This window comes from Phlebotomus argentipes, unplaced genomic scaffold, assembly GCF_947086385.1.
Source record: "Phlebotomus argentipes unplaced genomic scaffold, Phlebotomus argentipes genome assembly contig_2, whole genome shotgun sequence".
Taxonomy (NCBI): Eukaryota; Metazoa; Arthropoda; class Insecta; order Diptera; family Psychodidae; genus Phlebotomus; species Phlebotomus argentipes.
Window position 1 is genome coordinate 6,364,476 of NW_026776162.1, and position 24,737 is coordinate 6,389,212.

General features: G+C 40.6%; 1 protein-coding gene across 1 annotated transcript in view; it reads left to right on the forward strand.

Annotated features, from left to right (window-relative positions):
* The window catches only part of LOC132264584 (nephrin), a 166,036-nt gene that overhangs the window by 29,613 nt on the left and 111,686 nt on the right, over positions 1–24,737 (forward strand). The window contains exons 2-5 of the mRNA XM_059764832.1: positions 5,526–5,649; positions 13,486–13,609; positions 22,813–22,897; positions 23,590–23,700. Coding sequence (XP_059620815.1) covers positions 5,526–5,649; positions 13,486–13,609; positions 22,813–22,897; positions 23,590–23,700 — 444 coding nt within the window. The remainder of the gene's footprint in view (positions 1–5,525; positions 5,650–13,485; positions 13,610–22,812; positions 22,898–23,589; positions 23,701–24,737) is intronic.

The window sequence follows — 24,737 nt, forward strand, 5'->3', positions numbered from 1 at the left end:
TATAAGTCGTATTATGCTCTTCCACCTCTGTCAACCCAATCCACCGGCAGCCCAACATATTAGCTACTGGCTGATGGTATATTCGACATGTGATCACCGTTTGGGAGTGATTTGTCCGAAACGTGATTTGTGTAGGAACATAAAAATGTCTTTATGGGAGAAAGCATAGATATACGAGGCGGTGTTGGCCGGGGCTGCACAAGCCCCGAGAATGGGGCGAAGAGCATGTGCGAGGTGAGGAAGTAGCAAAGGAAGCAACTTCTCAATATACTTGAAATATATTATACTGAGATTTATGGAGAAAACTCTCTCATACATTTTAACGACACCCCATATCCCATTTAACCTGCGGGAAATAATATCATTCACCTCTTCAGCAACTCCCCAGCCACTTTGCCGTGCATTTGTGTGTTATCTTCAAAATTTCGCACACATGGCGAAACACACGTCTTGAAGAACATCTTCGGCCGTCAGAGCCGCGATTCGCCATTAATTCTAATAATTCTTCGAGCAAAGAAATGTTCTTTCGTCAACTGTGTGAATTTGCTCACAATGCCATAATAATACGGTATCAAATATTCCTAATTTCGCTTCAGGGAAACAATTGTAGTTCGGTGTTAATTGGTATTTTCGCGAGAAATGTTTATTATGGCAAACTTTCACTCTTGCAAACTCGCAGTCATAATAAATAAACGATGATTGTGTATTTGTGAGTAGTTTAATTTAATTCTTTTCTAGATTATGTGGGTATTTTCAACCCAGATTTCCACTAAAATCATGTTTATCACCAAATTCTAACCAAAATCTAACCATAATCTAACTCTAAGCTTTCACTTTGCCGGATTTTGAAGCAAATCAGTGGAAATCTCTCAATGTTACTGAATGTGAAGGACAAAAAATGTCATAAATTGTGTTTCCAAGGAGATTTGCTCTAAAAACTGCATATGATAAATATGAAAATTGGTTGTCAGAGGGTTATTTTTTGGTTATCTCACATTAAAGTCAAGAAAAAAGTCTGTAAAAGTTCTGAAAATGTCTGTGATTCTCCTGGAACATCACAATCGATAAGCTGGAGGGAAAATATTGGGTGAAATTTGTGATTTTTCCCAACAATTGATCCTCATCATGTGTGTGACATTGAGTACAAGGGACTACCTCACATGCGGTGTAATTTTTCTCATGGGAAAATTTTAACAAATGATTATGCCCGGGGCGTCAATCGAAGATGATGTCTCTGTGACTTGCGTGTGCTCGAGCCCCGAAAGTTTGGCATATCATCATCTGGGGACAAACGAGATGGGTTTTCGCTTCCCCAAATTGGTTCCTATAGCAACTCTCTCTCTCTCTTCTGCCAGGATAATACGTAGGGACGGCACTCGCCTCCACCATCCATTCAATCTTATCCCACGCCCCATTCCCCACTAATTTAATACAGCACATACTGACCAAGTCACTGAACCCATAACCGAATACACCACAGCATTTTCCCCGTGCGGAGACCGCCCGAATCCGAATCTAATAATGCCAACGACAAACTGTTAATCTCAGGACGAATAACTGGGGCCATGACAATTCCAACGGGGGGTGCGGGGGTGTGAATGGATGGCGTCAAGAGTTCAGGAATTGGGAATCTATATACGGTTATGGTGTAGTTCCGAGAACCCTATTATTAATTTTATAAAGGTGTGTGAAACTGTTAGAATAAGAGCGAGTTAATTAAAATAATTGAATATGTATGTCCCTTCGGAGGATTGAATTGACTTGGGGGGTGGTGACGGGGTGGGAACAATAGATTGCTTCTTGCTACAACCGATTCCTCCGATACAGGCGGAAAATTGCCGCCACGACGGTGGTTTGGGGACAAACAGGAATTGGTCTCATTGATTTATACGTCTACACCGGAAACGATATTCAAATTATATTCATGAGATGGTTGCATATTTTAATATTCTTCCCTCCTCCATCGCCACCCTCTCCCGAAAACCTCCCTCGATCGTCACACGAGAATTGAATGTTCGCGCGAAGACATTGAGTACATACTAAACTATAGCAATTACAAGGAGCTTCGCAGGAAAATCTCATTAAGTGTGACACACACACACAAAAGTTAATGCTAAATTCCACTTCTGTCCTCATGCCACTGATGTCTGTCCCATATAATGATGTTGATGACTACAAACAGAGATAGGAAATAAGAGTGGTTTGTGCCACAAAAGTGTCAATTATGTTCAATAAAATACACATGAATGCATTTTATTGTGTTCTCACATCACGAAGAGTCCGAGACAATATCGCACTATTGAATTCCCTCAAGTGGAATGTCTCACCTCATGTCCTTCCCTCAGCCAGAGTGGTTGTTATATTCAGAAATTGCGACAGCTATTTTTGCCTGATTTTTTCCCGTTGACCCTCATCTGGGCCGGAGAAAGGATATTAAACTCTGGGCGCAATATCAATTTTTAATTGGGAGAAAAACCAGGGGGTCTTTAGCCAATGGCTTCTGTGTGGAATTGCTGAAAAAAGTCCTGCACTGAGAAAAATACATGGCAAATATTCACATCTTTTATAATTAAGGAAATATCCTTGATACATTTCAAATTTACCCATAAAGAAATTATGGCAATTACCATTAAGACATGGGAAATATTTTCATTAATATTGTAGTGAAAAAAATTAAAAATTGAAAAATTCTGAGCTTTCCATAAATTATAGCAAAAATTAGAATAATATTTAGCTTGGAAATTAAACTTCCTCATGGTTATGAGATGATAATTTTTAAATAAATACACAAATTGCTATACAATTTTTATGATAAATCCTAAGGATATAAAAAAAAAACATAAGTTTTACATTTTTCTGATAATTCTGGCATACAAATCTATAAAAAAAAACTTTAGAATAAATATTTTGACTACGAATTAGGAAAGAAAAGCAAAAATCAAGTAATAATTGCTATAAAAATAGTAGGAAAGCTTTCGGAGCTTTGGGAATTCGTGTGAAAGTTCGATCAGGGCTTGTTGCTGAATATTCCCATATTTTTTTTGTAATCATTGCCACAGAGGTTTTTCAGTGTGTATTTGCTGATTGCCAACCCCTTGGTGAGGCGCGCAGAGAAATTTCCCAGGAAGAAATTACAAATGAAGAACGGCAATCAGGAGATACCGGTGAAAAATTCATTAGGCAACTTTTTGATCTATTGCTCGAATATCCATCGTCCCCACTTGAGTACTTTTTCCACACTGGTTCACCTGTTAAATTGGAGGTATGATTGGGGGTGGTGGTTGGATGGCGGGAAAAAAATCAATATGAAATTAGTGCGTTCGTGTGATTCTAATCTGCTGAGTGCCTCGACGGTGGCCAGGAAGCTTTTTAAACTTTTATGAGCTGGGGCGAGAGCTTGTCCGTTGCACGACACACGGAAGTGCTCACGGGGTGGAGACGATGGCGGGTGGCGGAGAGTCGCCCTTTCAGCAAGTGTTGGCGAAGAAACAAAGCAAGCGATGAGGACCGGAGGAGAAAAAATTTAGAGGACGAAAACTTCTCGCAGAAATACACGGCCACAAATCTCCCTCGCTTGGCGTACATGTCCCTCGTGTTCCCGGACACACGATTTGGGGTGGCAAGTCATTTGTACGGCAGATTTATTTTGGAGCGTTTTGTACTATTTTTCCAAATGGCGAGCGAGGAGACAAAACTTATATATTTCTTGTCGGATAAAGCGAACGACATGAACAGAATGTTAAACCAGACATAAGTGAGGTCATATCAAGTCATTGTATTTCTGATATCTCTCCGTCTTGCTTGAATTCTTGCTTAACCACTTCAGCTGGCCCCGGAGTAAAAAATATTACTTTATTAGCGTCCTATGCTTTTCCCACACATTTTGCGTGTGTTTTTCTCATCTCTCGGGAATTGTCTGCGCTGATCCTCGCTATTTATAATAAAGCTATTTAGTCTAAAATGTCACTGGCCTCGCATGTCCTCCACATGGACTCAACCCCCATCCCTGTTGGTCGATTTGAGCCAAGGGGGAGATAATATGCTCTTAATCTGTACAACACTTCCAGAACTTCAAATTTTCACACTCTTTTCACAATAATTCACAAGCTTTTAATAAATATTTTAAGGTTTCATGCGATATTTCTGTAAAAAATTCCCTTTAACCCCCTTTTTGAGCATCTTTTCCGATCATAACCTCAAAAATATCACTGAGAAATCTTAAAAGGCTCCAATTGAAAGCCTTCTAGATTGCAAAATCATCTCTTTTTATTTGTCAATGAACTCAAAACCACTGATTCACAGTCAAAATCGTGTAGAAAACGGTCTAAAACCTACTCTTTTTGAGGTTATGTTCTACTTCGATACAATTTACAGTGTTTTATTGGCATAAAAGGTTCAGAATAGCAATGTTTATTGGATGAAAATGCTTAATTCTGCCAATGATTAGCAATCTTGTCAGCTTTAGCTTAAGAATTGATGCGCTAGAGAGCAAAATATTCACCAAATTCGTCTGTGAATCGTAACATAACGTAGAAAATAATTATTTCTTTGCACAATTCAACAGAAATCCTAAGAATCGATATGATTTTGTAGTAAAGTAAACGCTCAGGAAAGGAAAATTGTAGATTTTTCAACACTTCCACTTCTGACCGTATTATCTCCTCCTTGATTTGAACATCAAAAAAAGGGATCTGGACTTTGTGATGTCTTGCAAAAGACAATTGATTCACCCCTGGCAATTCCTGCGGGTCATTTCTCTTCCACCGGAGAGCTTTTTCCCTTTTTCCTCCCCCTCGGAGATGGATTGAAGAGTCTCTTGAATGTGATTGTGAGAAAAAGCTCTCAATAAACTCTGGGCCGCTTTACCAAATTCGCAAAAGGGGAATTGAATGGCTTGAAGATGTCAGGAAACAGGGAATATTGTAAATGGAATGGACATTGGAATCCTTCTGCATTCTTTCTGCCGGCAGTTTGAATCTGCCAGCGTCTGTTTTTGATGTTTTACTCCACAAAAGGTAAACTTGTGATGTCAATAGACCATGCAAAGGCTCTAAATTGAATAGCGAGCAGTTTTCCCGTGTATCCAATGAAAAATATAGAATATCCAATTTGCAGTTTTTCTGCAGCATTCTAACTCAATATGTCGTATTAACCTGAAATTTGTCGTGCAACATTCAAAGGTAATTAAATTGAGATGATGATGCTCATGCAAAATTAACCCTCAATTGACTACAAAATAACCCTCACTTGGCTGCATTGCGAAGGAACACACACACACAGAATCATCAGGGGGAGTCTAATTCTATCCCCCCCTTGATAGTATCCCCCGAGAGATGGAGAGTTTATCGTGTTTCTCCTCAACTTTGTATAATGTCGCTTTCGTGTGGCCTCGTTTCTCTCCTTGTCAAAATTTTATATCTCAAAAGAAAAATCTCACGAAGCTTTAGGAGCTCAATTGAATTTTATTTTACACAAAGGCATTTTTCATGTGGAATTAATGAAATTTCCCTCTCGGTCCTTTGCAGATGGCGAAGTACAGAAAGTCCTGGTGAATGGCACAGCACAAATAAGATGTGATGTCTCTTCGAATCTGCCCAACGACAAAGTTCTCCTTGTTGTTTGGTACAAGAACAATCTTCCAATCTACAGGTTTGTATACATTCACCAAGTGCATGCATTTTTCCTCCGCTCTTCATCCCCCACAGGTACGAATGGGGGTGAATCACGAGGGCTGCCGTCAAGGGGAAAGTCACTCGCAAGTTGAGAAAAGTTGAGCTGTGATTACTACTCAAATTTTGATTGTTTAATGCAAAATTCTGATTTTTTTTATTATTTTCTGAATATTTGATTCAAAATTTGTTTTTTCGCAATATAACTTAAGAAAATATTTATTTTTTCATAATTCTTAAGATAATTCTATTCAAAATTAGTTTTTTTTTTGGCAATTATGCTTCGGAAAATATTAATTACTTTAAATCTTAATTAAAATTTTATTTTCCTATTTTATTTAGGAAAATAATTATTTTTTGATTATTTCATTCAAAATGATTATTTTGCAATTTTACTTTATAAAATAATTTTTTTTATCATTATTCTATTCAAAATTTGACTTTTTTATTAAGAAAAATAACAATTTTTGATTTTTTTTTCAAAATCTATTTGTTTTGCAATTTTGCTTGGGAAAAAAATATTTTTTTGATTATTTTATTGAAAATTTTACATTTTTACTTGAGGAAATAATTGTTTTTTGATTATCTTATTAAAATTTTTATTATTTTGCAATTTTCTTTGGGAAAATAATAATTTTTTTTTTACTCAAAAAATCTAAGAACATTATTGATTTTGAAACATTAAGTTTCTTCAAAAATCGCTTCGTGACTTGCCCCTTGGCTGCCGTGATTTTTTGACTCACTCCAGACGCGAAGTGCAGCGCGTGGAGCCTTCGAAGGGCGCGCAAACATCTTGAGACTCCTTGGGAGAAACTCATTTGCACAAAAAGCTCATATGTAAATATTACATTGGAAGTGAATATAATGTATGAGCGGTACAAGGAGTATGTGAGGCTCGTGTACGAAATTTGTGTGGCCTAGTTTTTCACGAAAAGTGGAGTGTGGCAATATGAAAAATTATTCGTACGTGACAGATTTGATAAGTGCACTACTTTGCATACATTCGCCATAACCCCCTATCCAGAGCCACCCTCCGGATCCCAAACACCCCCGCATTCCGGCAATATCTCCAAAAGCTCCCTTTCGCCCCCCGCCCCCGCGCAGGGCCCGCCATTTGCATAATACCGCCGAGGCCCGGCGAGGGTGGCAGCAAAAATTGCAAATATGCAAAGGCGCCGTGCACTTTTTCCTCCCCCCAAAACACATATTTAGGCACCCCGGCCACACCCAGACACCACTGTCAAAGCTCAAATTGCCATAATGTGCGGAGAAGAAACATTTTACGATTGCAAGGACTCACATAATAGAGTCATTCTGCATGAAAGTTGCCTCGCTGAGCCTCATAACAAGTCGCAGAGGAGCATTTTTCAGATGACGGCGCGCCTGGATTCTGCACGAGACAGAAACTTTACACCAACAAGCGATATTATATAATTAAATTCACTCACTTCTACATATATACATTTTGAAAATTTTACCACCATAAAGTGTCTCGCCTATAAATTTAATTGTTTCACAACAACACCCAACTATATGGCTTCCAACCCGCCAGTGTCAAAACTTGTGCTGTCGTGCAGCTTTTTTGCGCCCCCGCTTTTGTGAAGCTTTAATGGCGACGCTTTCGACACTTTTTCAACAGCCATTTGCGTTTATTCAAGGGTTAATTTCCTCAAACTGCTGTCTATCAACACTTTTTCCACTCCAGCACTCTCGAGACAGAGACTCTAAGTGGGATGTCAAATCAGTTTTCACTTCATTCTATCCGGCCAATAAAACTATGTCGAATAGTTCACAAGGGGGAGATAATATGCCTTCAATCTGTACAACTACTCCGAAATTTCTGCAAGAATCCACTTAAAACCGCGCTTTTGAACATTTTTCCGACCATAACCTCAAAATATAACTAGAATAACTTCAAAAACTCCATTTCATAGCATTCTAGATCACAAAATAATCAGGTTAGATAGATAGATTAGAAATGGGGGTGGTACAAGAAATCTTGCTCCACGGCATCCAAGGCCATCTGACGGGCCCTTTATGCATCCCCAGAAAAATTTCCCATTTAAGGGCCAAGACCCAAAGCTAACCAGTCATCCAGTTACCTTTCAGACGGTACAGCTTTGGCCTGTGACTTTCATTGATATCTTTATTTTTATTTATGTCGTCCCTCTCCCCCGGTTATCCTCTGATTTTTTCCCACTCAGAGGGCAAGGCTTTCAAGTGAGCCAGTCAAATTCACAGACTAGCAGAGCTTGGCCTTGGGCGTGTTTGCAGACGATATCGCCTATTTACAAGCGACACCAGTCTGGTAGTGTGCCCATCTATAAGTAAGGACAGATGCGAAATACACTTCCACAGAAGTTTCTACTTCAGTTGGATCATTTAACAGCAACCTTAAATTGGGCTGGAATTTTATATTTGCCATTGAAAGGCTTAATATTTTTTGCATCTGCTGTGTTCGATCATTTGCAAGTGATGGGGATCGAACACACGACCGTGATGTCCTCAGTCTGGCTCTCTACCGACTGCACCACGGCCGCCCAAATAATCAGGTTATGATCTGTCAATGAACTCAAAACTGCAGATTCAGAGTCGAAAATTGTCCAAAAAGTTTTCTAAATGATCATTTTCTATTGCAAGTAACAATTTTTGAGGTTATGTTCGAGATCAATTCAATTTTCACTCAGAATAGAGATGTTTATTGCTTATAAATGCTTAATTCATTGTTTTAATTCAATGCTTAATTAATGATTTAGAATGCGAATTATTCACTAAATCTGTCCTTGATTTGTTACATAACCTAGAAAAATATTCTTCTAATTGATTCTGCGTAAAAATCGAAAGAAATTCCTTGGGAAATTGAAAGAATCGGGAGGATTAGGCAGTAAAATAAACACACCAGGATAGGAATATTATAAGTTTATCTACACTTCCTCTTTCTAATAACTTCATATTATCTCCCCCTTGATATTTCACCATTAATTGAAATTTGTTAAAAATTCTGCCAAATGTTTAACAAAATTAGCATATTTTCCAGTGTTGAAAATCGACTCTTTAAAATTGAAACGTCTTAAAATGAGTTGAATTTCGCGCCAAAATGGAAGAAATTTGACGAGTCTTCACAACGAGTCTTTTTAGTGTAATTCCATTGCACAGGTATGAAAGTATATTTTAAAACATCCCTTACCTCTAACCTTTGCCTCTAAATGCCCAATAAAAGGCATCTGAATAGCACAATACGCATTTTTGTGCAGCCCACACGAAATATCTGCTAATTTGATATGCCATAAAAGACGGCTTGTTCGGGCTTGAAGGCATATAATGTGTAATATTTTATTGCGCGTATAAAAAGTTGCGAAATCTCCTTTTCTCGCTCTAGGGCAACGAGGTATGTTGCCAATTTGCATGGTATAAAGTGCCTTGCACAGTAATTAGCCCAATGTGGGATGGCTCTTTGGGTGAAAATAGAGGGCAAACTTGAAAAAAGCTCTAAACAATTACGAAATGAAGAATTTTACAGTTGATAGTCACGAAATCCTTGGTTGGGTTAATCGAATACATATATATATGCTCGTCTTTTGCACCCTTGAGGACGATGCTAACCTATGTCGGTACATAGAGAATTTTTGCGCCATTAAATTTTGTACATAGAGTAAATTTTATGTAACATGACATTATAGGGTTCTTTCAGCCCAAGACAGAAAATATTTGATAGCACTCCTTTTTCATCGGGTGTGCGCCAAATTTTGGCCTCCCCCAGAAGAATCCTTTCGCTCTCAAGTTTTGGCAAAAGTAAGTGCGCGAGTTGAGGAAAATGTCTCGAAGTTCGCTGGCAAAACGCGTAATTAATTAACATGACGAAAATCACCAGGAAAAAAAAAGCACCGGAAGAGATCTATTCACACAAATACATGAAGTTCTTTGACTTTTTCTTTCAATTTCCTCCCCCAAGATTAGCTGAGAAGTGGAAAAATATTTCAACTTTGCCGCCCTATCAACACACTTATCGCATATATACTAAAACCAAGGGGCAGATATTATGATCGAAAGTGGTTCACAGCCTTCAAGGCAGTGTTGGGAAGTGAAAGTGGAAAAATATATAGAAAATTTGCATTGCAAAAGCTTCCATTTCAACCAAATTGAGGCATTTTCCTAATTATTTTGGCTTAAAAATCAATTTTATTGCTTTTTGAGGTTATGTTAATGATTTAAAACAGAATAAATCGTCAAATTTCTCTGTTTCTTGGCAGATTTGAGCATTTTTGTGCGAAAAAAAACGTCATATTGATTGAGAAAAAGCCTAAAAGTCAAACATAACCTCAAAAATATCACTTAAATGCAGAAAAATGTCTCTTTGAAATGAGCTTCAGTTTAAATAAATTAAAGCATTTTTTTTAAAATAATTTTGCTTGGAAAAATCAATTTGATCGCTTTGTTTTTAGGTTATGTGATAAAATAACAGAAGAAGTGATGAAGAATCTGCAGAGAAATTGGTGTACAGATTTGAGGCATATTATCTCCCCCTTGGCATATATAGTAAACTTCAAAAGAGCGCTTTCTCTCCCTCCTCTTTGTCACCCTCAACTTATGGCATTCTTTTCAAAGTGTCATGCATAGTCAAAATGAGTGTAATTGCGAGAATAATATGTTTGAAGCTTTCCCAGCGATTTCGGGGAGGGGAAAATTGAAGTCCAATTTCATTTTCCTTTACATAAGTCAACGCCACACAATAAAAGAAACTTTCTCTTCCGGAACTATAGTTCCGCACCATGAGTCTCTGCGATGTTTTCTAATGCTTCTTGAGCACTCTGGTGGTGGATTTGGGGCGAAGGAAGGGAGGGCAAATGGGGTGGCACACATGCCCTAGGCGAGGGTGTGCCAGAAAAGGGACACCAGCAGCACTGTCACCAAGGATGCCATACGATAAAAATCACATTAAATATTCAAAACAAAAATTGTGTGCAGAACAAAGAAGTGCCACTCGCAGTGCAGAATGTGAGCACACGAGAGGAAGTCACCGAAAAAGGCTCTGGCGAAGGATAAAAAGCCACGAGGAACAGCTCAAAAGATAGATAATTCAACTCTGCGGGTTGCTTTCATTCGCCAAAAAATCGATTTTGCAGCCCCCAGAATGGAATAAAAGCTTTACAATATTGCTCTCATCAAAACACCAAACATTCAGCCGCTATATCCGCTTCGGAGGCGCATCATCGATGCCCACAATGGCTCAAATGAGCAATTATGCTGGGCTTTTATTCGCAAACAACACCACACAATTCAATCCGTGAGGAAACTGACACGCTTCATGTTAACTATAATCGAGCTTTTTCAATTAAAGTGCCCATCGAAGCCCTAATTACTCGTTTAATTTGCACGCGCGATACTCTGTAATCGTTTGCAAGGGAGTCCTGACAGTGTCCTGTGATGTGAGTGAAGTGAAAACAGCGTGAAAATTACTTCATCACAAAGAGAATTTCACTGTGCTTGAAGATTTGCGCGCAAAAGCACTTGTTTCAGCTCAAATTATTAGCATCACATCATAAAAGTAAGCGAGATAATCGAATATATAGTTCGCAAAAGCAACACCTGAGCAAATTGTGCAAGTCTCTGAAAGAACTGGAAGAACAATTTCAGAGATGCTTATAGAATGTGCTGAGAAAAGCGCTTTTATCTGCTCAATTTTGAGCAAATAACTAGGAAAAGTCAATTTATCCAAGTTTTCGTCTTATTAATATTTGAAAAGCATTTTTTGTTCTTCCTGTACAACAATTTTGAGATTTATGTCTTATGAAACAATAGTAAAAAATCTTATTTATCTTAAAAGCACAAATGGAAAAAATTGTCATGTTTTTTGTATGAAAAAGTCGAATTTTCACTGCAATCAATCGCATAAAACGCCTTTTCAGATAATATTTTAGATTTTCAGAATTATCCTTCAATGTTTTTCAGACTTTGAATGAAGATTTCTCATATCTTTTAAATTTTTTTCCTCGAAAATATCAAGAAAAGTTCAAGTCACAGGATAAAATCGACTTGAAAACTATTAAAAATCGACTTTGGAAAGTAATATTTTGAGATTTTCTATTATTTTGCCATATTTTAGTCAAAAATTTCAATAAATACCAATAAAATGAACTAAAATATTTACAAAATAATATATATTCAGAAAAATTTGTATTTTAACGGACGATTCGAAGGCGTTTTGAGGGTTTTGAAGTCAATTTTATCAATTCATCCGTCGTGATTTTGAGCAGCTGAGAAACATGCTGATTGTAGGCTAATGTGTTCGTCGGGCAGTACGATTTGCGATGCGCAGCCCTTTGGAGGGAAAAATTTATTGTTCGCATTGGGAAGCGAGATGAGGAGAAACCCCCATTAGGGCGCCCATTTGGGGCCACTATATTGATGGGTTATGGGAAGACTACGGAAAGGGCTGTGCTGGTGTGTCAGCGACACTCAAATGCTGTTTGTAGAAGAGTGTGTGCGGAGGAATTCATTGAAAATGCTCCTCATCCATAAAAGGAGTTATGAATACTCTAAAAGGAAATGACAGGTGCGCCGCTGCCAAAGTCCTGGCATGCGGTGTATCGAGGAGTCTGTCGTGTACAAATAGGTTTTTCCTCATTTCATTTTTCATCCAAATGCACCCGCATTACTCAATCCCAAAATGCCAAACTGTGTCATCACTTGTCATTTATAATGTATAGCATTCGGAATTGGGAGTCACAGTCGGGATTTTTCCGCTCGTCATCTGCCATCAGTGTCTTATTGGGACATCGCCCAAGGGGGAGATGATATGCCTTCAATCTGTACACCACTTCTAGAACATGAAATTTGTAGCCTGTTTCCACATTAATCCTTAGATTATATGAATTTCTTAGATTTCCATCCGATAATTCTACAAGAATCAAATTTGAACCACTTTTTGGGGTATTTTTCCAATCATAACCTCAAAATATCACCAAGAGATCTTCCAAATCTCCGTTTAGAAGCTTTCTAGCTCACGAAATCATCTGTTATAATTTGCAAATGAACTTAAAATTGCTGATTCAGAGTTCAAATTGCCTAAAAAGCTCTTCTACATGACAATTTTTGAGGTTATGTACGATCTTAGAACAATTTGACGTCTTTCTTGGCACCAAAGGAGACCAATTCAATGGGAAAATCATGTTGTATTGAGTTTCCATTCGTTATTTGTGTCAGAATTTACTTAAAACTGCTTTTTCGGGTGTCTTTTCTGACCATAACCTCAAAAAAAAATTACCAATGATATTAAAATTACTGATTCTCAATCTAAATTGTCCTGAAATATTACTAAATGAACATTTTCCAACTGTCTAAATGACTATTTTTGAGGTAATGTTAAATTTTAACTCATTTTGAAGTGTTTCTTGGAATCAAAAGATCAATAAAACCACTGCTAATTGCTTGCAAATGCTTATTTTTGTCAAGGACTAGCGATCTCTCGGACGTGAGCATAAGAATATTTGTGCTAGAATGCTAATTATTCACTAAATCTGTCCTTAATTTGTTACATAACCTAGAAAAAAGATTATTACGTTTGTTTCTGCGTGAAAATCGAAGGAAATCCGAAGAATTTTGGAGGATTAGTGAGTAAAAGAAGCACACAGTTAAGTTTAAGTACTTCTGCTGAGCTGTACACCACTTCTGACTGTATTATCTCCCCCTTGACATCGACGGCACGGCGAGTGGCGCCGCCATGCGAGATGGAGCTGCAAAATTAATTCGCACAAATTATTCACATTTTTTTCTCGGCCCTCTGACACTCATGGCGCCTCTTCTTCTGTCTTTGCAGCTACGACACCCGCGGAGCGCACTCGGGCAGCCCGTCACATTGGCGGGACGAGGAGGTGCTGGCGGATCGCGCCGTCTTCAAGTCAGTCGGCGGGCCAGCGGAATTAATCATAAATCCAGTCATGGTAATAAATTACGGCCCAGAGAGTCTATGTGGCGTACATTTTGCATTTACAACACCCTGGAAATGAGTGATGGTGCAAGGAATCGTTTGAAGTAGCGCCACTTTGCACACGCGGAGAAAGAGCAATGAGACGACATTAGGGCCACTTTGGAAATTAGAAATGCAAAATAGAGTGAAAAAGAAACGCTCGCGGTTTTTGCACCAATTAAACATAATTGGATAATTCTATGCTATCTCTGAAAAATGTGATTAGTTCCCAAGTCATTCCTGAGTACATTTGATACGAATACTTGACACTAAATTCTTCAAGAGTTTCTTAAGAAGCCACTGGATTGGAAAGGCACAAACTGCACTCAAGAAAAGAATATAAATAATAATTAATAATTAACATGAAATTAATACTTTCAAGACTGAAAAGGACTTAAATTGATACTGAAATTTAGAAATCATCCACGAATTGGGACTTAAATTAAGGAGTAAAACAAGTTTTAATGAACATTTTCCCTTCACAATCAAGACAAAAAATCTTTCTTAATCGCAAATACTGAAATTGACTTAATTTTAGCTCGATTTTTCTCACAGTGTATAGTAAAAACAAAACCCTCAATAAAGTGTCCTTTGGATGGTCTCTTAGTGAAGATTGTGGACGGAAAAAGTTCAAGATAAACGGCTCCTTAGCTGATATCTCATTTCTTTTTCCAACTCGTGCTGATTTCTATTTTAGATGTCGCACTTTCCGGATCCGGAAAATGTGTCCAATGCAGAAATGTCGCAATTTTTCCGACCCTCATCATACAGACACGCGAGAACAACTCACACGAAGAATATGCTCGGCGATGGAGAGTGTTTTAAATTAACGCCCGAGAGAGAGATTAATTAATGTCTCCTGTGAAGAAATTAAGATATCTGTTGACGCATTTCAGTGCAGAAATATCGTCGAATGCGCTTCACGCCATAGAGATAAGACCAAACCAGTTCCTTATCAAGTCCCGCTCGGGCACCAAAATTTAATCTATTTGCCTCCTGTGTAATTTCTACTTTCTTCACTCTTAACCAGACAGTCCAACAATCCACATCGCGATTTGTGCCAATTATTGAATTATTAAATTTACAAAACCGCAACATTTGCCCTCTGAAGTGTGAAAAATTTTCAATATAATTAGTTTAAGTGAAGTGCAAGAGTCTATTTTTTTCACCTCCGCCGCTCATCATTTCGTCTCCGCCGTCAGCCAAGCTGTGCCACCAGAGGGGGAGAAAAATTTTTGCCCTCCGAGCCACATAGGCTAATAAGTGACTAATTGCAGGTTGGTGCCCATCCATTTTTGCCCTCCGAGCCACATAGGCTAATAAGTGACTAATTGCAGGTTGGTGCCCATCCATTTTGGCCCTTCGAGGCAACGCCGTCCAAGTTGCGAAGGCGTCCACCAGCTTTTGCGGTGACCAAGTGCAGTCCACGCCGCCATTCAGCTCTGCCGTATCAATCTTCACACGCCAAGTAAGTTGTAACAGTGTAGAGTGAAAATTTGTGCAATTCCCATCTTTTTTCCTTTCGCTCTCACACTGATTAATTATGACTCTCCTGAGCAAAAGAGCGACACTTAAGGGTCACCTGACTCGCATTGAAAATTATGTTGATTCCGTTCGCAAGGATGAGGCTTCCTTTTCGGCTACAGATATTGCCTCCAACATAACTAAACTTGATGACCTTAAAGCTCAACTCACAATGGTTCATGAAGAGCTAGTGAATACGGGAAATAATTCGGTGACTGAATATGAGGAGCACTCGAGAATCATGGAGCGAATTAGTCAGTTGAGGAGAATTTTGGGTGATGCTTTGGACCGGAAGGATGATAATGATGATCCTTTGCCCATCCCTGGCCCTTCTGGCTCTAATCATCAGCCATCAGCTCAAATTTCTGGTGATTCGTCAATTGCTAATTTAGAAAAAGCTCTTGCCATGCTCATTACTCATCAAGCACAAGCAGAGGTGCGCAATCAGAACTTTTTCGATAGGCTGACCAATGTAGTGGCCCACAGTCCACGGCCAGAACCACACGACGTCAGAAATCAGTCCCATTTGAAGCTCCCTGTGTTAACGGTCCCAGACTTTTCCGGTGATTACACTGTCTGGCATCACTTTAAAGACATGTTCACCAGCATTGTTCATCTTAACCCTCGCCTCACTGATGTGCAACGTATGCAATATTTGGTCTCCTCAGTCAAGGGAAATGCGAAGAAGTTGATTGATAGTTTGGCCATCACAGATGCCAATTATTCTGTTGCGTGGGACACATTAGTGGGACAATATGATGATCAGCAGTCTGTTGTTCATCATCACATTGCGCGCTTTTGCACGATGCCAGCAATTTCCACTCCCTCAGTTGATGCTCTTACGGATCTTTTTGCCACCGCCAATTCAGTTTTTAATTCCCTCGACGCACTTGATGTCAAGGAAAGAGATCCGTGGGTCATTTATTTGCTTTTGGAGAAGCTCGACCATGAAACCCAAGTTCTGTGGTCTCGCGAGGTTAAGAGTCAATCACCAACGATGGTCCAATTCTTGCAGTTTCTGAGAGAGAGACTAAAGTCCATCGCACAGTACAATTCTTACCCGGCCAAATCCTCATCTCAGGCCACCAAGTCCACTCCAGCTGGCCCAACCAGCAATAAGAATCTCAAGCCACAAAAAGCCACAGTTCTCTCTGCCACTGCACAATCTCCTTGTCCTGGATGCAAAAAGAAGGCCACAAGTTGTTCAAGTGTCACAAGTTCATTGCCATGCCCTCCATAGAACGTCTGGAACTTGTCAGGAACAACAAACTGTGCCGAAAATGTATCACCGAGACACATTTGACGAAGGATTGTACCTTTTTCACTTGCCGGAAATGCTCCAAACACCACAACACACTTTTGCACGAAGCCTTTCAGTCTGAGTCCTCACAATCCACTCCTGCTCAGCAGCAGACCCAATCGAATGATAGGCCCACAGACACTTCACAGTCTGACTCCACAGCCATCGTCGGCTCTTCCACTGCCTCTCGCCCTGCTGTGAAGGTATTTCTAGAGACGGTTGTGGTACGAGTCTTGGATAAGTTCGGTGTTCCGCAGCTGTGCAGAGCTTTGCTGGATTCCGGAGCTCAAGTCAATCTGATTTCACAGCCCCTATTCCAAAGACTTCGGCTGCCCAAATCTCTGTCCGATGTGTACATTGGGAGGGTGGTTGGAGGTGGAGCCAAGTCCAAATTCCAGGCTGAATGTTGTGTGCAGGCAGTTGACAATCAAGATGTCCATTTTTCGATGACATGCCAAATTGTTCCCGCAGTGTTGGAACAAAAGTTGCCTAATTGGAAGGTACAGGTGGATCAGATCGCCATTCCCTCAGAGATCTCCCTTGCCGACCCAACATGGCATGTGTCTCAGCCCATTGATTTGCTGATAAGCAACGAATTCTATAACGAGATATTCACCAGACAGATAATGAGATTGGGCAAAGGCTTGCCAATTCTCAAAGAAAGTTGCTTTGGGTGGGTTGTTTCTGGCGCCCATGCTAGCTCGTCACAGACGCGACAATCAGACCAGGTCGCGTATGTTGGGACGACGCTGGCCTCCATCGACTCATCGGTCCGGAAGTTTTGGGAAATAGAAGAAGTTTCCACTGCCCATCCTAAAACACTTGATCATGAGATCGTGGAGAACTGCTTCCAAGAGTCCACTGTCCGCGATGACACTGGAAGATATGTTGTGAAGATCCCCTTTCGCCCCAGTTTAGTGCGTCTTCATAACAATTTGCCAAATGCCACCAGACAATTTCTCAGTCTCGAGCGTCGTTTGTCCGCCAACCCAGAGATAAAAAGCCAATATCACGCTGCGATGCAGGAGAATTTCGACTTGCGATTTTTTGAGGAGGTTCCCCCAGATGAGATCACTTCCACTTCTTACTATATGCCTCATCACGCTGTTGCTAAGAAGTCCTCCTCAGGAGTTAAAGTTCGCATCGTCATGAATGCCAGTTCAAAATCCCAAACAGGCCTCAGCCTGAATGATGTTGCCATGGTGGGCCCGACAGTTCAGCCCGACATCGTCGCAATTCTCCTCAGATTCCGAGAACACCCTTTTGCATTCTGTTGTGATATCCAGAAGATGTATCCTCAGGTGCTAATTCATCCCTCCCACAAAGACTACCATCGCATTGTGTGGCGATTCCGAGATTCGGAACCCATTCGTCATTATAGGGCAAGAGGAGTTTGCTTCGGTGTAAGTTCATCGCCTTATCTCGCGACAAGAGTCCTCATCGATCTGGCAGATAGAGAAGAGGTAAAATTTCCACTCGCTGCCAAGGCACTGAAAGAGAATTTTTATGTGGACGATTGTCTCGCATCATGCCCATCCATTTCCGATGCGCTTGAAACTCAACGGCAGTTGAAAGAATTGTTGAGTTCCGCTGGCATGACGCTCGCCAAATGGTGTGTCAGCAGTCCAGAAATCACAGAGGAAGTAGAGCCCTCACAGGTACGCAGCATCTTTCCTGAGCAATCCAAGGCTCTAGGCATGCTTTGGCACCCTCAGAATGATGTTTTCGTCTTCCAGCTCACTCGAGATTTCATTGACGTCAATTCAAAGCGAGAAGTCCTCGCGGCAATTGCGTCACTTTATGATCCTCTTGGTTTCGTCTCTCCAGTGATTGTTATCGGAAAATTGATCATGCAGGCCCTTTGGAAAGAGGAAAAGTTGGATTGGGATGATCCGCTTCCGGAACATATCAGTTCCCAATGGAAACAATTAGCCGAAGGTCTTCCAACCCTTCAGGAGATCAAAGTTCAGCGCCCAATGTCGACTTTGACGTCTCCCAAGTCCACCGAGTTGCATGTCTTCTGCGACAGCAGCTCAGTTGCATACGGTGCCGTGGCTTATGTGGTCACAGAGGATGATATCCATGGTCGCCAGTCTCAGATTCTGATGGCAAAGTCGCGCATTGCTCCCACATCGTCGATCACCATCCCCAAATTGGAATTGTGTGCCGCAGCTCTAGGCTCTCAGTTTGCCCACAAGATCAGAAATGCTCTCTCAGTCACGGAATATTTCTTGTGGACAGACTCGACGATTGTTTTGGGGCAAATCAGATCAAACCGCATTAAATTTGACGTTTTCACCGCGCATAGAATCGCTGAGATTCTCAGACTGACGGACGTTTCGAAATGGCAGCACGTACCGGGAGCCTCAAATCCTGCGGACGTTGTATCGCGTGGTATGTTGCCCACAGAATTGAAAGGTTCATCTATATGGTGGACGGGCCCAGAGTTTTTGTTGGGTAAGGCCGAAAACTGGCCTCAAGACCCGTATAGTGTCACGCTCATTGCTTCGTCGACTGCCATTATCAATCAGGTCCCAGAAAGTCACATCCTTGACACCATCCTTGAAAGATCCAGCAGTTATCTGCGGATACAAAGAATCCTAGCATACGTGCTAAGAGTCCTGACAGGTTCGCCTAGTCGCATTAGAGGTCCCATTACATCCCAAGAACTCCTAAAATCAGAGCACAAACTAGTATCTTTTGCACAAGCTCAACACTTGGCAGAAGTGAGATCAGCCATTGCCGATGGCACCATGTGGACCAGCAGGAGGTTCGCCCATGTGCGCCACTTGACTCCCTTCATTGATGGAGAGGGAATCATCAGAGTGGGTGGCCGACTGGCTCAATCGCCTGCAAACTACGATGCCCGCCATCCAATTCTTCTGCCCAAGTGTCGCCTCGCCACGATTATCGCCACCCACACACACAAGAACAACATGCACGCGGGACCACAACTGCTTCTGGCCACTCTGCGTCAGAAATATTGGCCGCTGGGAGGAAGAAATCTGACCAGAAGCGTCGCTCGCTCATGTGTTGTGTGCTGGAAAACCAAGCCGATCCGACAGGAGCAGAGAATGGGAGATCTTCCCACGAGTAGGACAGATCACGTGGCTCCATTCAAAGTGTGTGGCATCGATTTCTGCGGCCCAGTCCTCACGCGTCCTAGCTACAAGAGAGGAGGTACATCATATAAGACGTACATTTGCGCCTTTGTCTGCTTCACGACGAAAGCCATTCACCTGGAAGTTGTCGGCAGTCTCTCATCCGAGGGCTTCGTCGCTGCGCTGCGGAGATTCGCGGCCAGGAGAGCTGCTCCAAGCGACATCTTCTGCGATAATGCCACCAATTTTCGCGGAGCCAGCGCAGAGTTGGCAAAGTTTCTGCGAGACATCCAGTCATCGCCAGACGTCGTTTCAGAGGCAGCCCCCAAGGGCATCAATTGGCACTTCGCGCCACCAAGATCTCCTCATCATGGCGGACTTTATGAGGCGGCGATCAAGTCCCTCAAACATCACTTAGCCAGAGAAGTTGGACAGACTATTCTCACATTTGAGGAGTTGAACACCATCGTAGCACAGATCGAAGCCATCCTCAATAGCAGACCAATCACGCCACTCTCCGAGGATCCAAATGAGATGTTCGCATTGACTCCTGGTCACTTTTTAGTGGGACGCCCACTGAACGCGCTCCCGGATCAGACGCTCACAGATGTTGCGCCAAATCGCCTCTCCAGATGGCAACTTTGCCAGAAGATTCTGCAGCACTTCGCCCATCGTTGGAGGAAAGAATATCTCCATCTTCTCCAGAAGAGAGTCAAATGGACGCAGGAAGCGGACAATTTGAAGATTGGCGATATCGTTCTCATCGGCGACGATTCAATGGCCACACATCAATGGCCAATGGGCATCATCGAGGAGCTTCATCCGGGCAGAGATGGACGATGCAGAGTCGTCACGATCAGGACAGCAAGGGGTAAATACAAAAGGGCAGTTCAGAGGCTGTCCAAATTGCCCATCGAGGGACTCCCGCCCTCATCATCGGCCCCCCCAGGATGTTGACGCATTTCAGTGCAGAAATATCGTCGAATGCGCTTCACGCCATAGAGATAAGACCAAACCAGTTCCTTATCAAGTCCCGCTCGGGCACCAAAATTTAATCTATTTGCCTCCTGTGTAATTTCTACTTTCTTCACTCTTAACCAGACAGTCCAACAATCCACATCGCGATTTGTGCCAATTATTGAATTATTAAATTTACAAAACCGCAACATTTGCCCTCTGAAGTGTGAAAAATTTTCAATATAATTAGTTTAAGTGAAGTGCAAGAGTCTATTTTTTTCACCTCCGCCGCTCATCATTTCGTCTCCGCCGTCAGCCAAGCTGTGCCACCAGAGGGGGAGAAAAATTTTTGCCCTCCGAGCCACATAGGCTAATAAGTGACTAATTGCAGGTTGGTGCCCATCCAATATCCTTGCATTTATATTCCCAGCCAACAGACGATTTTTCTCATCACGCAATTATAATGAGTGAATGCATAAGAAGTGTGGACACATAATTAATTACTGCGACTTACAGCTTCTCTCCCAGACATCTCGAAAGAGAGAGAGGGAGAAGAAAACACATTATAATGGTGGAAATTTTGAAAATATGTATACATATCATGAAAAGAAAATTTTGTTCGATATAAAATAAGGTATAAAAGAACCATTTGTGGGGAAAATGTGTGTGAAAAAATGGCTGTAAGACGAAACCTCAAGTACTGTGGAGGAAGTATAAAATTTAATAACCCACAGCACATTCATATTCATTACTTTATAGCACACTAAACTAAGATTATATCTATCATATGAGTGATATTAAACCTCTGGCAAGACGTACAGCAAATGCAGATACTTTCTGCGATATCATCTCAATGTGTAATTCGTTATTTCTCCGAGAGTCTCTGTAGCTTTAGAGTTTTTTACCTCTTGATTGGACGTATTTAATTCATAAGGACAGCTTCTGTCGTTTGGTTATTCAGTGTCTCTTTATTGGTCATTGACAGACTATTAAATAGTGATACATATATTCTAACACAATAATTTCATGCGTTAGCAACCAATAAAGGTTTGACTAGTTCGATTTGCAACAATAAATTTCCCATATTCCGCCCCAATAATGGATTAAATTGATAAATACGCCGCAAATTCAATGAGAATAAATGATAATTATAAATACATTTTCAATCAGCCCAATCGCCTAAGCGACTCTATGGGTGAATTTTAAAATAATTACCTGTAGATAATTAGTCACAAATTCTTGTCATGTGACTGCCAGTGAAAATATTCTGCATATTATTATCAATCAATTCTAACTCATCATAGAGATACAAATTGTAATTAAATATTACAAAACTGAGGCAAACTGTGTTATGTAAATGGTCAATTATGCGTAAAGAATGCACGCATTGAATGCTTCATCACTTCATTTCACGATTTTCACAATGAAATGAGCAAGATTATATCTATTGGATAATAGTTGTTATTATGAATTGTTCAATGTTCGCACAGATCGTGCTGACGCCAGCAATATCTTTTCTCTTGTTTACATTTCTGTATCGCGACAGCAAGATGTGAAGGGCCTCAAACGCTTTCAGTTTTCCCCGTGTTTTAGCTCAAAAATTCCGCTTCAATTGTTAGGCGTGAATACAAAATGCTAAATCTCAAAATTTGAGCTTGATTTAGTTGGTTTTTGTGCTATTATCCGCTCAAATTTTAGCCATTCGATTGCTGCACTAGCAAACGTAGCGGCGACCAGTCAAAGTATTGATGCGCACTTAAGTACATAGATAAATATATGTAAAAACCATGCCATTTCAATGATATATTTCGTGATTACAACACTCAATTATACAAATAACGCCATGCAAATTCCTTCAAATGTGGCAGATTTGCAGGGAAGTTCATGGAAGTTGAACTTCCGGTTTTCCTGCTATATTTTTATTAGAAAAAGCTCAAAATTGAGCACAATATTTAGCGAAAAAAGCTGATAATTTGAGAAATTTTTGAAAATTGCTAAGAAAATGGATGAAAAATTGGCTGATCATTGCATAAAAATTAGCTTAAAAATGTGCTGTAAATTGATGTATTTTTACCACTGTGCTGCTCAAATATACTGCTCAGTAATCTTAGCACTGTTTAGCTGATTTAACAGCTTTTTTGTAGCTATTTTGACTCGCTGGGTGCAATCGTTAAATTGGCCTAATTGTAATTGATAGAACACAGTCTCTGCTCTCTTTCCACAGTCATTTTCCAGTGTGTTCGCGAGACACTGAAAGTGCGAAGAACACATGTTAATAGGATGTTTTATTTGCAGGAGAAGGATGGTGGAAATTTTCGCTGTCGAGTCGATTTCAAACTTTCACCGACAAGAAATAGTAACGTGAACTTAGAAGTAGTTGGTGAGTATTTAATTATAAAGTGTAGAGTGCAGAAGAGTCTCCGTGTCCCTTTTTTTTTTGCTCCTGTGCACACAGAGTCACCCCGCGGAAGACCGGCGGCGCATAGCGTGAGATGAAAAGGATATAAGTATATATGTGGAAGACGCTGAGGCATAAATAGTTTAAGTTGTTGTATAGAGCAATTTTCCATGTCTTTTTCATATGCGCGCCAACGAAAATCCTTCCCTAGCGCGCCTTTTCTTGCATGGGAAAATTTTCGTGTATCCGCGGAGGATCTCGCCCCTGGGAATTAACTTTGCGCCATACAACTGTTTTTCTTAGCCGTTTGCTCGCATTTGCTCACAACAAAAACATCCAGACGCTCTCAGTGGCAAAACTATTTCCATATACACTTGAGCAATTTCATGTGCACAGCGCGAAGGCAAGTGGGCCGGAGGGTGAATATTTGTGCACAAGAAAAACCCATGACAAGGGGGCGGACGCGGGTGGTGGTGGTGGTGGAAAAAAGCACCAACTCCATCTACATTCCACACATACCATTGAGATATGTAATACAATATTTGGATAATTAAATTTATACATTGACTTGTTGTTTTTCGCAAACTCCCGCGCGCGCGTCCGACATTCCGAATCCTCCGCTCTCACTCTCGCGCCATATCATACTTATTTACCGAAAATTTAATTTTCCACAGTTCCACCCTCACCACCGAAAATTTTCAACGAGAACCGGGACTCCGTGGAGTCTCGCGCCGGTCCCTACGAAGAAGGGGGTGATCTGCATTTAATTTGCGTAGTTGTTGGAGGTACGTATATTTTACCCATAATCTACCACTTCCCCTTGCCATAATTTATACCCGGGGAGGTACTTATGTGCACAAGAACTCCGTGTGGCTGAACTCATGGCGGTGCACAGACGATGCTCGGATCCATTTGACAGTGTTGGAATCAACTGCAAATGCACCAACATGTAATAGATCCAGTGGAAAAGTTAGACCACCATTTATTTTGCCATAAATCTTCGCTCGGGATGTTGAAGGTATTTCTCTCCCAGGATTCATTGTTTTGCCAGCCAAATTGCAGTCACTCTGTCTCTCCACCTTTGCAGTGGAGAGAAGAGAGAACACCATCCATATGTGTGCTCGGTGATTATTGACAGAAGGAGTGAAATGTCGCAATATGACACTCACGCTCACTTTAGAATAAAGATATCGAAATCATTTGAAGGGATTCATTTGACTAAATTCGATTTGAAAAGTGCTATTTTCTGTTTCGCATTCTTAGAAGAGAATAGCAATAATTGAAATGGTGAAATTTTAAATTGATGTTGATAGGTCGTTTAATAACACATTCAGACAGTACAAATTGGCTTAACAGATGTGAAGCATTTTAGAATATAACACAAGTTGTGAATTTTTAACAAAAGTGCCGAATTTTTGAACACAAGTGGTGATTTTTTAACACACTCGGTATTTTTAACACGAGTAGTAAATTTTTGGGCACACGTGGTGATTTTTAAAACGTGTGGTGAATTTTTAATACGCGTGGTGAATCTTTAACACGCGTAGTGAATTTTTGGACACGCGTGGTGAATTTTTAACACGTGTGGTGAATTTCTTAACACACATGATGGATTTCTTGACACAATCGTAATTTAAAGCTCTGCACGTGTGATCCAGAGTACTAAAGACAGTGTTAAGCTACTTTAACACATTTTTAACATCCCTCGTTTTAGTGAGAATCACTCTAGATATTTTCATTTGATGTTAAATAAATTCCACCCCAAAAATGTCTCCTGATGTAGTGAAATATAGAGCTTGAATTCGCAATTCACGCTTGTAAA